The sequence below is a fragment of the Aythya ferina genome (genome assembly GCF_964211825.1).
Source record: "Aythya ferina genome assembly, chromosome: 2".
Taxonomy (NCBI): Eukaryota; Metazoa; Chordata; class Aves; order Anseriformes; family Anatidae; genus Aythya; species Aythya ferina.
Genome location: NC_140297.1, coordinates 59,603,863 through 59,618,709, shown reverse-complemented (window position 1 = coordinate 59,618,709; position 14,847 = coordinate 59,603,863). Strand labels below are relative to the sequence as shown.

Here is a 14,847-nt window from a genome sequence, read left to right as displayed (position 1 = left end):
CAAGCATCTCTAGTTTCCTTGTCCAAGTCCCACTACAGGAGCGCTCTCCAGCTTGTTCCGCAGGTGAGTAGAGCTGACTATCGTGTTTGAATCCACTGGGGACTAGAGCTACCACAGTGTTTCTTGCACAGAGGATGTACCATGCAAGGTGTGGACCTCTGGAAAGGTCAGCATTACCAGATGTACATACCAGTCGCTCAAGAGAGGCAGCAATTTTATACCTTGAGTCACAAGTATCTTTTGCTACACAGAATGATCTTAAGTTATTTTCCTACCTGGTCTTCTTCCCCTCGTCTAGATTTCTGTGCTGTTGGACAAGTTGCTGTGACTGATGCTAATGTGAACTATAGTTGCTTCTCCTGCAGTTCTCTTGATTTAATCTGATCGCTGCCTTACCTGGCTCCACAAAAAGTGATCCTGGCTCCAACTGGAAGCCTGCCATCAGATGGAGCACAGAACTGTGGGGGTGGCTATCTGCAAGCAGGTAATGAACAGCTGTAGGAGCACAGAGAACTGCTTACTTTGGCTGAGCAGCCACCGAGAGTCAATCATTTGTGCCCTTATTTGCTCAAGCATGTTGGAAAGGGCAGTTTCCTAGGAGTTTATCAGCAGCAGAGGTGAGGAGTGATCCACAGCATGGTGGTTAGACAGCGCTCTGGCCCTTCTGAGTAAAGGTATGGAAGTACGTTGTTGAGCCAGTTAAGCTTTCACTTCCCTTCCAACTTGTTAGGCTACACAAAGGACTGTTTAAAAATACTCTCGTGTATGTCATCAGCATTATTGCTGGGGTGGGGATTACCAATGGGTGTGGTAAAAAGCTGACCTGTACGAATGGATTATACAGCTACTGACAACACCCTGCTTGGTTCTGTGTGAACCTTTCTCTGCTGTACAATAACATGGGGTTCTGCTGCAGGAGGGGCCTGTGCTTATCTTCTGGCCTCACAACAGTTTTGCAACTTCAAGATTGGACAAAAATGAAAATAAAAAAGCACTTTAAACAAAACATGAAAGTGTTCTTTTTTTTTTTTTGAGCTATGCAAAAGAGGATTCCTTCCCCAGTCTCTGTTAATTTCATCATAATTATTAAGTAGGACAATTAAAAAATGAGGTATGACCCAAATTTATACTTTTTTAATGAACGCTTATGAAAATAAGTCAGGCTACATGAATTAGGGATAGAGAAATATACTTTGCATGAAAGATCTTAGGTTCTTTACTGTTAAAATTGGATTCTATGCTCCACTTTGCTTTTAAAAGCAGACTGAAATAGGTAGAAGTATGTGGCAGTAACTTAAAATCTACCACTTTCAAAGTCTGTCTTCTCTCAGATGGAGTACCTCTTCTGAAGCAGTCTCTCTGGATTGAATACCGTTTGCACAGAATCAGACCATTCCTGCTTGGTGTGTAGCTTGTTTCTGTCTGCTAGCTTCATGTCTACTGTTCAGCAGGCATGAGTTTGCTCATCTTGTATCTTTATTGGATTATGAAGAACTTGAAATCAACTGACCGTGCTTAACCTCCTCCTGCTGCACAATGGGACAGAATATTTATGGCAAGCTTATCGTTAAGATTTGGAGTATGTGGTAGCACGAAGTTTCGCTGTCTTCAGTATCTTACTGGAATGTTGTTCACTGATGGTTATTGATGACTTGATGACTCAGGATACTGCTCTGACCGGTTGGGTCAGGGTTTTTTTTGTTTTGTTTTAATTCTGAGTTTTTCTTTGACTCAATCTCTTATGCTTCTTTGAAGAGATGTTATCAAGGCTTCTGAAAATGATTGTCTGCCAGAGATTCTTCCTGGTTAAAAGAGTATTCAGTTAAAAGGAGCATCTTCATTAACTTGAGTGTTTATAAAGGTCTTTCTGTTTGGACATCAGTGTTATGCTTTCCGAGTTTTTTGTCAACTGTTGCACAAAGTTCAAAAAGTGGCAGCTTCTCTTACCTACCCTGGGATCCTCCCAGTTCAATTGAAGCTTCTGGTAGGAGGGGAATATTCCCATTGCTCAATCTACCTAGGGACTGTAGGTTAATTTACAACAAATATTACAGTGAAACGTGACTCTTACGTATCTGAACATTTTCACAAATTGTAGTATTGACTTTGCAGAAACACACCTGACAGAGATCCTGCTGAATTCGTTTGAATTTGCTGCAGTATTGGGGTTCTTGTAGAAGAATGCTATTTCCTTGCTTAGTAAGATTAATACAGACCCTATCTGTGTATCCTCGTGCTCTGGTATCTGTGCTTCTGAGAGTATGCATTGTAATCTAAACTTGTCAAACTGAGCTGTTCTCAGTTGATAACTGGATTTCGGAGGAATGCTACTTCATAGTACTTGTCTGAAATACATATTAAAAACCTAGTAAGTGTGACTTTCAGTATACATTTATTCTCCTAAGAGACAAGTGCAAAGCAAAACAACGTGGAGTAGTTCAAAATGTGGTGTAGCAGGTTGAAAGTGTACACACAGCTAAGAGATATTTTCATGTTCTCGTACTCCCTCTTAAGTAAAAATAAAGCTATGGTTCTTTTAAAGCCATAATGGCCAAAACCAAAATGTGTTTTGTTCTCTGCTACTTGGTCTGTCTCCTCCTTAAAAGACTTTATAACGTAATGTTAGTTATTTCTCTGCTATATGTCTGTAATTAGTACGGCAGCTTACTCATGCTCGTTTCACTTAGATAACCTTTCTGGGAGAAACAATTTAAGCCACTTAATATTCAATTGCATTTTCAGGATTCTTTGACAGCGTAATGGGTAGTGTTATTGATGTGATCCAGAGAGTTTCTCATGTAGGTTTCTTCTTCCTTTTCTAATTTTTTTTTTTTTTTTTTTTGAGTTTTAATTCCAAGAAGGATTGGGTTAGTCTCTAACAAAGCTTCAGTCAGCATGCATTTACAGATAACTGCCTCACTGCTAACAAATCATAGTGCACGTCCTGAGCTAGGGACTTTGATACAAGTTTTTAAAGAACTGTCATGCTTGATGTTCCTGTTGTTTAAACTGCACACAGTGGTGATTCATTATGCAGGAGGATGTAATTTTAGCGTGAGATTGTCAGATGATCATGATGGCTAAAGGTAATGAGGTAATGGTATCTTGTTCCTATGCTGTGTTGTTATCTGGTAGTATAAAACCAGATGATGTTGTCATGTGACTGTCTTCTTTCAGAGCTTTCTGATTGGCAAAATCCAGGTTATGTTTGGTTCTTAGTTGCTGCTGTAGATGTCTCTTGTGTTTATACCCTCTGTAATGGAGAAGTCATTGTGCGTTTTGGATATCAGAGCTAGTTTTGACCTTAATATATGGAGGAGGGAGATCCTGGAGAAAATTTAAGCATTCTTACGAATCTGTGCAGTGAGTTTCCCCTGTTTTAAGACAAAAAGTTCTGTCTTCCATTAAACAGAAATACAGTAGTAATATTGTTGGGATAAGCAGGGAATTAAATGATGATGTAGGATGATAATAGTTGGAGCTCTGCTAAAACTGATTTATTTTATTTTTTTTTAAGGCTAATGGGATTGTTATTTTTGTACACGTGCGCGCACACATTACAGTGTATGTGAATGACCTGTCACAGAGCCCTTTGGTTTTACTGAGGTGCAGAGATTTGTGTTTGAGCAAGTAGCTGTGGGACTAGGACAACTATTCCAAGCACAGTGGGTAACTGTGTTTTTAGTCTACAAAGGCAAGCTGAGTCGTTCCACTCTGCCTTAACCAGATTGTTCTTTTGATTTTCAGATTGACTTGCTGAAGCTGATTCATTTTAGGATTTAAATGACACATGTGCCTGATTTTCTCTGGAAAAAAAAAGTACACTAACCAACCCTTGCTGTTGTGTCTTGGTGCCTTCTGCTTAAGCTGGAAATTCCTTCAAACGTCTGTTTTCTTTCCCTTGCAGCTGTCATATCTCATGTTTTCTTGTGTGATGTTGACTCAATGTGGTTTACTTCTTCAGTTCTTGCTTAGTAAACTAACAAGAGTTCGCAACAAGTACCATGTCTCTAAAAGAAAACATTACGTACCAAAATGTAAATCATTTTCCCTAATTGCTGTTGGATGCTGTGAACCCACCTGTGCCCATTCCAAATGGTGAATGCTTTCTTCGCTCATGCCACAAAAAAAAAAAAAAAAAAAAAAGATGGATTTGTTATAATTTGTGAGATGTTTTCCACAGTAAAAAAGCTCACTGCTTTTTTGAGGAACAGAACTCAAATTTAAGCCCTTAACTATGCAGGGATTTGAAATGGATCAATTTTAAGCAGTGTATATGGGAGGGAGAAAAGAAAACAAATGAAGATGTATTTTTTTCTTCTAGGTTTTTTCATTTTATACCTGCAAATTTTCCACAATCCAAAGATGGCAGCAAATAAGCCTAAAGGGCAGAATTCATTGGCTTTGCACAAAGTCATCATGGTGGGAAGTGGTGGTGTAGGAAAATCTGCTTTAACACTACAGTTTATGTATGATGAGGTAAGAATGTGTGCTAGAAATTATCTCATGGAATGTCTGCTACACAGTGTTATTTAAGCATTTAATTGGTACAGTTATTTTCTGAAATGGTCTAAATGTATATGACGTGGTATGAAAGCCAGCTATCGAACTGAGCAAAAATAAAAATATCTTTGTGCTGGCACAGGTTGCCCAGAGAAGCCATGGATGCCCCCTCCCTGGAAGTGTTCAGGGCCAGGCTGGATGGGGCTTTGGGCAACCTGGTCTGGTGGGAGGTGTCCCTGCCCGTGGCAGGGGGTTGGAACTGGATAATCCTTAAGGGTCCCTTCCAACCCAACCATTCTATTATTCTTTGAGATTTCAGATTTGACCTCTTAGAGACACCTGTAAAGGTATAAATTGACTTTTGAGCAAATTGATGGCATTTTTGGAACTTGCTCCTTTACGGTATGTTTTATTATTTACTAGACCTATTAAAACTTATGTAAATATTATAGCTCAAAGCTTCTTCAGTTTGGTGAGTAGCTTGATGCCTGAAATGATGACCAATTTTTCTTTTTTTTTCCCCGCTGATGTTGGAGAAGAAAAAAAATCTGTTTCTTGTGTCCCTGCTTTTTTGTCAGTGAAAATCATTCTTTTTGTTTAAGAAGTATAAGTTATGCCTTCAGTGTCCATTAAAAATTGATACTAAATATATTTAAAGTCAGGACTGCTTGATAGCATAATGAAATGAAGCCAGATGTTCTGGTTAACCAGAAACAGACACTTAGTTTTGCAGTTACCTCTAAAATTTCCTTGTAATGTCTGAATAAATAAAAAAAAGTTACATCTGTGTTGAATAGTGTGAGCACTTCATGTAGCCTAAATACATAAGCTTATTTATTTGTTACTGTAACATTTTAAGATGTGTGTTTTATTCTTATATGCAAATAGAAACATTTGCTTTGTACAGGCATGATTTTTTTTTTTTTATGTAGTAAAAATTGTGTTTCTAGTTTGTAGAAGATTATGAGCCCACCAAAGCAGACAGCTACAGGAAAAAGGTGGTTCTGGATGGAGAAGAAGTCCAAATTGATATATTAGACACAGCAGGGCAGGAGGACTATGCTGCAATTAGAGACAACTACTTCCGAAGTGGAGAAGGCTTTCTTTGTGTCTTCTCTATTACAGAGCTGGAATCATTTGCAGCTACTGCAGACTTCAGGTAAGTTACAAGGCAAGATAGTTATTGAATTATAGTGAGGTAATTACAATCACTTTCTTTGTTGTTCTATAATATCATTATGTTGGTCCAGGTTAGATGACTGTAGTCACATTGTTTTCAATAGGTGCCTAGCCATGCCTTTGCTATCTGCATACCACTTTGGATATCTTTACTGCTGTGTTTCTAAATACCAAAAAGGTTACTGCTACAAAGCAGCTACACAGCAACATTCAGAAAGCTGCTGCCTTTGAATGTCGCTATTGCTTGGCACTGCAGTGCAAAGAAGCAGTATTTGTGAGTAGGCATAGTGCTATCCCAAGTAATGGATCTGAGAAAAATTGCTTACTGACTGTATGGATATATATAATGTATGTGCAATACCGCATACTCTCCAGAGGTGTCTTTTTTAGTTCTTGCTTGGTATGGCAGATTATGTTGCATTTCTTTAACCTTTGAAACACCACCTAGAGCAAAAAGGTAGCTGTAGCATGTCCAGCTGTCATATGCTAGGCTACTTCATAGTTATAAAGATGACATGACCAGGTTCCATCTGAAAACTGTTTAGATCTGCATCTGGTGATGTCTGTCTGCAAAGTCTTAGGCTATGCAATCTATGTGCGTTGTAGTCTGGGAAGACTGAAATGGGTAGTGTAAGCAATACAACTATTTTACACCTTAAAAGTGTTTTTAACAGCAATTGAGAAGTATTTTTGACTATTCTGAAGCAGCTATCCATTTTGTGTAAAGGTCTGCTGTAAATCTGTCCATCCAGTTTTATATGGACTGAATTCTTCTCTGTAAAATATACTGATGTAAGTTTTTGAATTTACAAAGCAAACGTCAGTGGCTTCTGTATAGGGTTAACCCTTACCATCAAAGTTAGAGAGAATATCACTTAAGGAGCAACATGCAAAATAGAGGCTGGATCTTTCTGCTGTAATGAGGATTTAACAAGCAGTTTGTTGTTGTTGTTTGTTTTTGAATTCTCTTCACACATTCAACACATTAAAACCCTTGTTTTGAGTGGGGAGTTAGACAGCAGAATATTACAAATGTTTGATTTTGTTTGATAGATAAAGCCAAATTAAAATGGTCATCACTATACATATATGCATATATAGTGAAATAAGTAAATCAGTAAAATACCGTATTGCTATATTATATATAGTAAAAAGAAAAAAGACAAGACCAAAAAAAATTTAACAGTTCAAAGGTAATCAAAACAGGAGAGGAGATCATCTTTGAGATAAAAGTGAGGAAACAAATATAAAAAGAGATAATCTGCATCCCACCGAAATAAGGTTTCTTAGAGATATCATCATAGTTTTAGTTAATTAGTCCTAAGTATCAGAATACATTTAATATCACATCTAAAGGAGAAGAAGATAGGGAGAGGAGAGAAAGTGAGCTTTTCCGCTTCTGTTACTTCTTCATTTGTGTGTCAGTATGTGTATGGGTGTGCTTATATATTTAAAGAGAGAGAGGGGTGCATTACCAGTTGTTGCTAGGTATGTCAGTTCTGGAGGGTTATTTAGTATAGTTGAGCTCTAGAGTGCAAAATGACCTCTTCAGTCTGTTCAAAACCCTGTTAATGCTTCAAAGTGCGTGATCTTCTACAGACCTAGAAAAAGTCCTTTCTAAGCAAAGGTGAGAGTTGACAATATACATGCTGAAAGAGGAGAAATGGAAGAAAAAGTCCCTTCAGTGAAGAGATTAAAACTCCCAAATCTTTAAAGTGCCTTTCAAGTTGCCTTTCAAATTGTCGAAGCCTGAGTGCTAAAATATCTCATAAAAATGACATTCTTTCTGCTCCATGTAACCTGTATCTCTTGAAGGTACAGTTACAATACATTTGGCATTGTTGAGCAGCCAGAAATAATACTACTTAGAGACAGAAAGAAAATGACAAGAATCTGGATGTTTTAGTTTTTCCATGGAATTTTGCTCTGCTGGAAGGGCAGGACTCCAACAGGAGAGTTGTTTACTACTATCTAGTGTCTTTGGGTTTTCCAGTTTGCTCTGAAATGCCACTGCTCTTTGCCACTTTTTCAGTAGAAAGCAGACCTGCAAAGACTACATTTTAAAATATTTGAAAGGCAATTTGATAAAATGTGCTCCTGCTTTGAGTAGAATTGGTGTGGCTCTAATGATAATTTTTTGTTTGTTTGTTTTAAATTCCAAGCCAGTATATCTAGTTTTTAGCTAGAAGTCTTATTTGCACAGATACTGTAGTGGTGCACAGAATTCTTATCTATCCACCTGTCCTAATCCACAGACTATTCAAACTACTTTTGGATATCAGCAAACACAGTTAAAAAAATTTGCTTCTTTGTCAGAGAGGGAAGTAATATGGCATCAGTTATACCTGAGAGAGGAATGTGTGTGTGTTACAAGGTGCCTTGAAGACTTATTTGTTGGTTTAAAAAAACAAAGGTTGAAGTGAGGGGATGGGTTGGAGGGCTAACTCAACAAAACTGCATGCTATAAAAAGCAGAGCATTTTATAACAGGAGAAGGAACCTGATATACACCAAATCAAAGCTAGCAAGATGATCAATTAACTCTTTCCAATTTCTCTTCATTCTACATTAAAATCTGGTAATAGGCTTTACCTCAGCCAGAAAAGGGAATTTGGTTCCTTGAGCTTTTTGTTTATCTTTCAGAAATTGCTCCATGATAAAGGGCTAAATTTCACTTACAACTTGATACTCTCTGAGACAAAAGAGAGAAATTTTGTTCTTCCTCTTAAATGCATTTCCAATTAGAAGAAAACCTCTTTCTTTTTTTTTTTTTTAAAGTCTTGAAGGTTGATGTACCAAAGCATTTGTAGTACTCAGTTTTATTTACAGCTTTAAACTCTTCATCCTAGTGGTTCAAACAGAGGTAATGGTCTGTCCTCAAAAACCTGATTTGCAGCTTGTTATCCATACATTGGCTTATAAATGAATGAAGACCTCTCTGTAGAGAGTGAATGCAATTGACTTCAGAAAGATTTGTCAAAGGAATAGGTTTTCTTTTGTTGTGCTGTATCAGTTTACTACCAAAGTAGATAATTTTATCAGCTTTAAACGGCACATGCATTTTATTGGGAAAAAAAAAAATGAATGGAAGACGGAAGTCTGGGTAGAGCAAAAGTTGCAGTTGGAAGTAGTAACGTAAAGGTAATGGGAAAGACTCTCAAGTAACACCTTTAGTAAAAAGAAGACTTTATTAGTGTAAATTTTCACTTAAACCAATCTTGTTCTACTCTGTTTAATCTGTTACTGATTCACCTCCTTCCTGCCTGGAAGATTAGTTATCTGTCTTGATCTTCATTGTGTATAGTGTCATAATGAGGTTTAAGATTTTACAGTTACATAAGCTTCATAAAAGGAATAAGTGGGTTTTCATTGTAAGATGGAAGAGTATTTAGTCTGAGTTCTTCTGTCTGTGTTCTAAGAATAGTAGTCCATGAAATACTTAATTCTTTTTTCCCTTTTATTTTTTATTTTTTTTTTATCTCCAGGGAGCAGATCTTAAGAGTAAAAGAAGATGAGAACGTTCCTTTTTTGCTAGTTGGTAACAAATCAGATTTGGAAGATAAAAGGCAAGTTTCTATAGAGGAAGCAAAAAACAGAGCTGATCAGTGGAATGTTAACTATGTGGAAACTTCCGCAAAAACACGAGCTAATGTTGACAAGGTAATAACTCACCTCATAATGCAAAGAATCTCTCCATCAGTTTTTACTTTATAGCTCTCTTCCATGGGCCATACTTAGTGTTCAAGTTATTCTAGCCTTTTTGTGTGTGTGTGTGTGTAAATTTCAAATTAAATATGTTTCTCCCGTAGCTTGCGATGAGTGCATGACTAGGTCAGTTCATGTAGGACAGTAAAAATGTTTGCCGTCCCAAGTCTATCCTATCTGAACCTGCAAGGAGTAAGTCATTAGACAGGACCCCTTTTCATTTAAAAATTTCTTGAGGCAGCTACTTTGGCCTAGCCTTGTGTTTTCTGTAAAGACAATCTGTTTCTCAACAGTGAGGAAAGCTGTCCAAGGAATCAAGTTAAAGTGGGTAGGAGAGGGATTGGAACCTTCTCTACCCTCATCTAACTAGGTGCTTGGCTGGATGTTGCTTTGATGAAGAATAGATGAATCCTTCTAAGCTTTCAATGGCCTTAGAAGTGCCTCATGAGTTTTTTGGGATAAAGCCTGGTTCAGAAGGTCATGAAATAAGACACAGAATACTTGTCTACAAGAAGATAAATTATTGATTAAGCATTTCAGCTATAATTTCAAAAGACAGGACCTCTTGGAACACAAATCAGAACAACTCTCAATCCTGTAGGCTGCAAAAGTAATGGATGTATGGTAAAAGAAATAAGTAGTTTAAAGTGCTAATCTTTCCTTTCAGACCTATTGATACAGTTGATCACACATTGAAAAATTCTCTAATATAAATGCTTACATCTGAGCAGTTGCAGCATTACAGCAGTAATGGGAGTTCTATTCTGCAGTGACTTTAACTTGGCTGTTGTCATCTGTCAGTTGTCTCCCTGAAGAAACGGCTTGTTCAGTACTACAATAAGAACTTCATGCTTTTCTATAGGGAACATTAAGTCAGTTAAATACAGTGTAATTCAGATGTGTTGAGTTCAGCTCTGACTTTTTTTTTTTTTTTTTTGTAATAACAATACTTGATCTTTTAGTTTTGGTGCATAATTGCAGTTAACATCCATCTATTTCAGTCATGTAGAAATTCCCAGATCTTCTAAATCTACTTCACCATTCTTTAGCAGGTGGGAAAAAAGTATTATGCAGATTGATTAAAATATATATCAAGCTTCTGCAGACACGTGGTAGGCTACTACAGAGCTCCAAGTTTCTTTTTGGAGCAGGTGGCATAATGGCAAGATTAGCAAATTACATAGAGTTAAGGTTTAAAAGTCCATAAATTAGGTTTTGTTGGCCCTAGTAAAAAACAGGTATTCTTAGTTCCTTGTTTTCTTGGAGCATCTGAACTTACATGGTTTATTAGGTGGACTTAAGTTAGTATCCTATAAGAAATGTACTTCTCTAAATTCCAAAATGGTGGGTTGCTCTTTTGGGAAAAACACTGTTGGCCTCTGCTTACTTTAATAAAGGTAAGCAACTGAGCACTTCTCAGTAGGTTATGTACCACCGGTGTAAAGGCTTAAGCAAGTTGCCAGTTGCAGCATACCATTAGTAAAGATTTGAGTAAAAGCAAGTAACTTAGTCCACACCTATAAATCTAAAGGCAGCTATATTTCCTGATGGAAACATTTAGTTGCATTGATTTTCCTCTAATCCCGTGTAATAAAGGTTTATGCTTTTGCTGCGATCAATATGAGATTAGTGTAATTGCAAATAAAATCCTACCGTGCTATGTAGAGGAGCTTTTCAGCCCCTGCACTGTCTGTATTGCACTGAAACAGACCAAGCCCGCTGATATATATCTCAAAGAGAATTTTTCTGAGACGTTTTAGAACTGCTAAAGTCATCATCTGAACTGCTACAGTAAGATTATAAAGATAGTATTTATTTGCTGCAGTCCATTGGAAGTCAAGATCTTCTCTTCTAATAAATGAAGTAACTTTAAGCAGCCCTGTCACAAGCTTTAACTGGCAGTCTGTTCTCTCTTAACCAATCTACTGGTGTCTCCAACTTCGTCACTTTTGTTTCCTACTAAACCACTTGATGAAAATGAAGTTTATGCATACTTTGAGATAGTAATATGGCAGTTGAGATTCTAAAAAATAGCTTATATAGTTGTATAGTAGTTAACTTCGTTTTAAGGGAAATGCTGATTTATTTTTGTGCACTAACTTTGTGCTTAGACTTGCATTGTGGGACATGCAATGAAATGTTCAGGGTGTGCTACTGCACCATTAATATACTTCTAGAATTGGTTATGGCACTTCTTCATCCTTTACAGTTCATCACTAAAAATACTTGAAATATAACTTGAATTATAAACTGATTTCCCTGCGTCTCCCCAGTGAGATGTAGATAATAAAAATAAATAAATAATCCTGGGCAGTAATAGGAGTCTTGTTTCAACCCATGTGGAAAATTGTCTGAGAGGATTCATAAGCAAGTTCCAGAAGACAGGGGAACTATGGTACCATGAAAGAAGCACATTTGCATTATATGGACATGGCCTTATAAACCAATGAAAGACTTGTTGGATTTTTATTTGTTTGCTCAAACTGGTTTTGTATAATTGACTTTATCCTAACCCACGGGAATGGCTGTCACCAGTGATAGCTTAAATTAACTCAAGTATCTGAGAGAGTTTTGGCATTTACATTCTTCCATCTTTTTTTTTTTTTTTAGGTGTTTTTTGATTTAATGAGAGAAATTAGAGCCAGAAAAATGGAAGACAGCAAAGAGAAGAACGGGAAGAAGAAAAGAAAAAGCCTAGCTAAAAGGATCAGAGAAAGATGTTGCATTTTATAATCAAAACCCTGAATTCCTTTCCTACCCTGACCATACTAATAAAAAAAACATAATTTATAAGCATGCCATTGAAGGCTCAAGTGACTGAAATTACTCTAACGTGTTGGAAATCGTAATGTACCACTAAAAGCATGAATTGGAGCTGCACTGAAAGTCAAATTCACTGAAAAAAATTGATGTGGCTTCAAGAGAAGCAAAGTTCAGTCCATTTCATAATTGCCTACCTTCTCACATTTCTTCTGAATGTAGTGTTTCATAGGCAGTCTTTTCTTTAATAGTAAACGGGGAGGGGGGGGAGTACTACTTTGTGGTTTCTTGTAAAGCATACATTTTTTTAATCATTGATAATTGTCACTTCATCTTGTCTTTTGTTGCCTTGAAAAGTACAATTGTGAACGTGATACCTAACAAAGCGGTATGCAGTTGTTTTGCCATGGAGTTATGCAAATCGGAAAAGAATAATGTATATGCGAACAGTTATACTGGGGAAAATTATATGTGGTTCTGCATTACCTGATTAACCTAGAAGAGTGATGTAATCTTTTACATTGAAACATTTGAATATGCCTTAATTTTAAAACCTAATCATAGCAGGTTGCTTAGTCAAGGGTGTATTTTCAACTTGTTTGCATGGAGACTGTCCCTGTGCATCGGTGCGAGGCTGCCCTCCCTGTAGAGTGCAGTTACGTGAATGGTTTTGCTAACCAGCTGTCTGCTAGCAGTGTCTGTTCTTTAAATGTGTGCCATACTCTGGTATTGTGAATAATACAGAGCATATTCAGTCATCTGTAGCTTGGTAAACAATATGGTATCTTAAAGCTAAATGGTCAGAATACGTCTGAGATGGAGGTCATAAGGCTATGGCACATCTATGCCTGGAATGGTCGTTTAAAACTTAACGCGCTGATACCTTGAAACTTCCCTTTTGCGAGTAGTTTTCTGTCTAGATGTTGCTTGGGTTTTAACTCCCTGGAGTAGGGTGGAGTGGAGATGATTCAGTAGCGTTAATGTATTTTGAGTTAAGATGTTGTCCAGGAAATTCTGGTGTCATCAGTTAATTTTTTTTTGTGTGTTCCTGATACTCAGCTATGGGAACACGCTGTGTTATGCTGAAGCTCTTTGCAGGTTTTGTACTGTTTAGTCGAGTTTATGTTGATTTTAAAATGGGGAACATTGTAGCTACTTTTTCTAGTTAATGTTGATATTAAACAATCAAACATGCTTTGCAATAGAGAAACACTTACCATGTGCATCCAAAATCCCCAAACAAAACGTACTGCCGCAGTTGCTTCAGAACAGCAAGAATAGCACACGGTTAGCGTGCTGCATCTTAACTAAAAATACACCAGAACGTTTGAGGGTTTTGGACTCCTCTGGGGTAAGACGGGCTAGATCAATTCCACAAACTGTTATACTTTTTATACATGTGTAAGCCTATAACTGATAGTTTAAAATGTGCTCAAGCAAACTAGGTAACAAATACTTAACTTCCATGCTAACAGACATTTTAGGGACTCAAGTCTTAGAAGTTATATTTGTCATGTTAAATATTTATCAATAGGAATTTTGTATGTGCATTTAGTAGACTGCCAAGTGCAGAATTAAAGTTACTCATGTAACTATGGCAAATAAGCCAGTCCTCATCTTACTGTGTACTCATTTTGGTCTATTTAGCCAGGGAGTGTAACCACTAACATTGTGACTTTGCTTTGGAACCTGTATGCTGGGAACTGAGGTGTTATGAAGCCACCAGACACGTGAAACTTGTCTTGGCTGATGCCTTACCCTGTCCTTTTATTTGCTATTTGAGCCATTGAAAGATGAATAAACTTCCACTTTTTTTAAATACTTGTGCAGTGTTAATTGATAACTATAGCATCTGCTATAACTTCACTGTAAGTTCAGCCTTCCATTGTGTATGAAACTAATACTGAATTTTCATTCTAACTCCATTTTTTTCCATACCTTTGTAGCTTTTTCCATACCTTTGTAGCTTTAAAAACACAGGGGACATTCAAAAATGCTGGCTAAGGACCCGATGGTCTATTTGGTGGCTTCTGTAGCCTCCTGATGAGCACAGCTTAACAAAAGCAGTGTCCAACAGCTTTCTTTGGCGATCCTGAAGTACCCTTGTGCAGGAAGTGCTTTCCCATTCACAGGGATGTTGTTAACATCAGAGGAGGTCACAGATAAAGCCTCTGCAAATTCTAATGGCAATCATAACAATAAAATACAATCTGCATCTGAGCATTATTCTCACAATGTTCATCTACAGGAGTGAATTATTTTCTCTATTACATGAATCAGGCTTACTGAAAATTTTGGGTTCCTCTTTGAGACACCAAGCTCTGCAATGATTGTCTTCTGGAGTCTGAGAGGATGCAAAATGATGATAGTCTAATGTAAAATGCAGAGCAACAGAGAGAGCCCCTGGTGTTACGTGAAGGCATGTAATACATTTAGCGGACCAGAACTGTATCAGCAGGTATGGCTGAGCCTACAACAATAGAGAACTGAAAAGGGAAAGCTAATAGCCCATCTTAATTTCTAAGCTCTCTCCCATTACTGTCAGACATGCATTGGCTTTTCTAGCCGCATGGATGCACTAGCAGGTGCAAAAACTGAATTTCTTACAAGACTTGCTCTTGACAATTTCTTGTTGTGATTTTAACTTGCATAAAAGACTCTTTCATGAGTCACCTCTTTAAAAAAAAAAAAAAACACACAA

General features: G+C 37.3%; 1 protein-coding gene across 3 annotated transcripts in view; it reads left to right on the top strand.

Moving 5' to 3' along the window:
• Positions 1-13,965, top strand: part of RALA (RAS like proto-oncogene A) — a 28,241-nt gene extending 14,276 nt beyond the window's left edge. For all 3 annotated transcript variants that reach the window (XM_084509785.1, XM_084509786.1, XM_084509787.1), the window contains 4 exons: positions 4,325-4,479; positions 5,454-5,662; positions 9,167-9,341; positions 11,997-13,965. In XM_084509785.1, coding sequence (XP_084365911.1) covers positions 4,366-4,479; positions 5,454-5,662; positions 9,167-9,341; positions 11,997-12,119 — 621 coding nt within the window. In that variant the 5' untranslated portion in view covers positions 4,325-4,365 and the 3' untranslated portion in view covers positions 12,120-13,965. The remainder of the gene's footprint in view (positions 1-4,324; positions 4,480-5,453; positions 5,663-9,166; positions 9,342-11,996) is intronic.
• Positions 13,966-14,847: the final 882 nt, after the last annotated feature.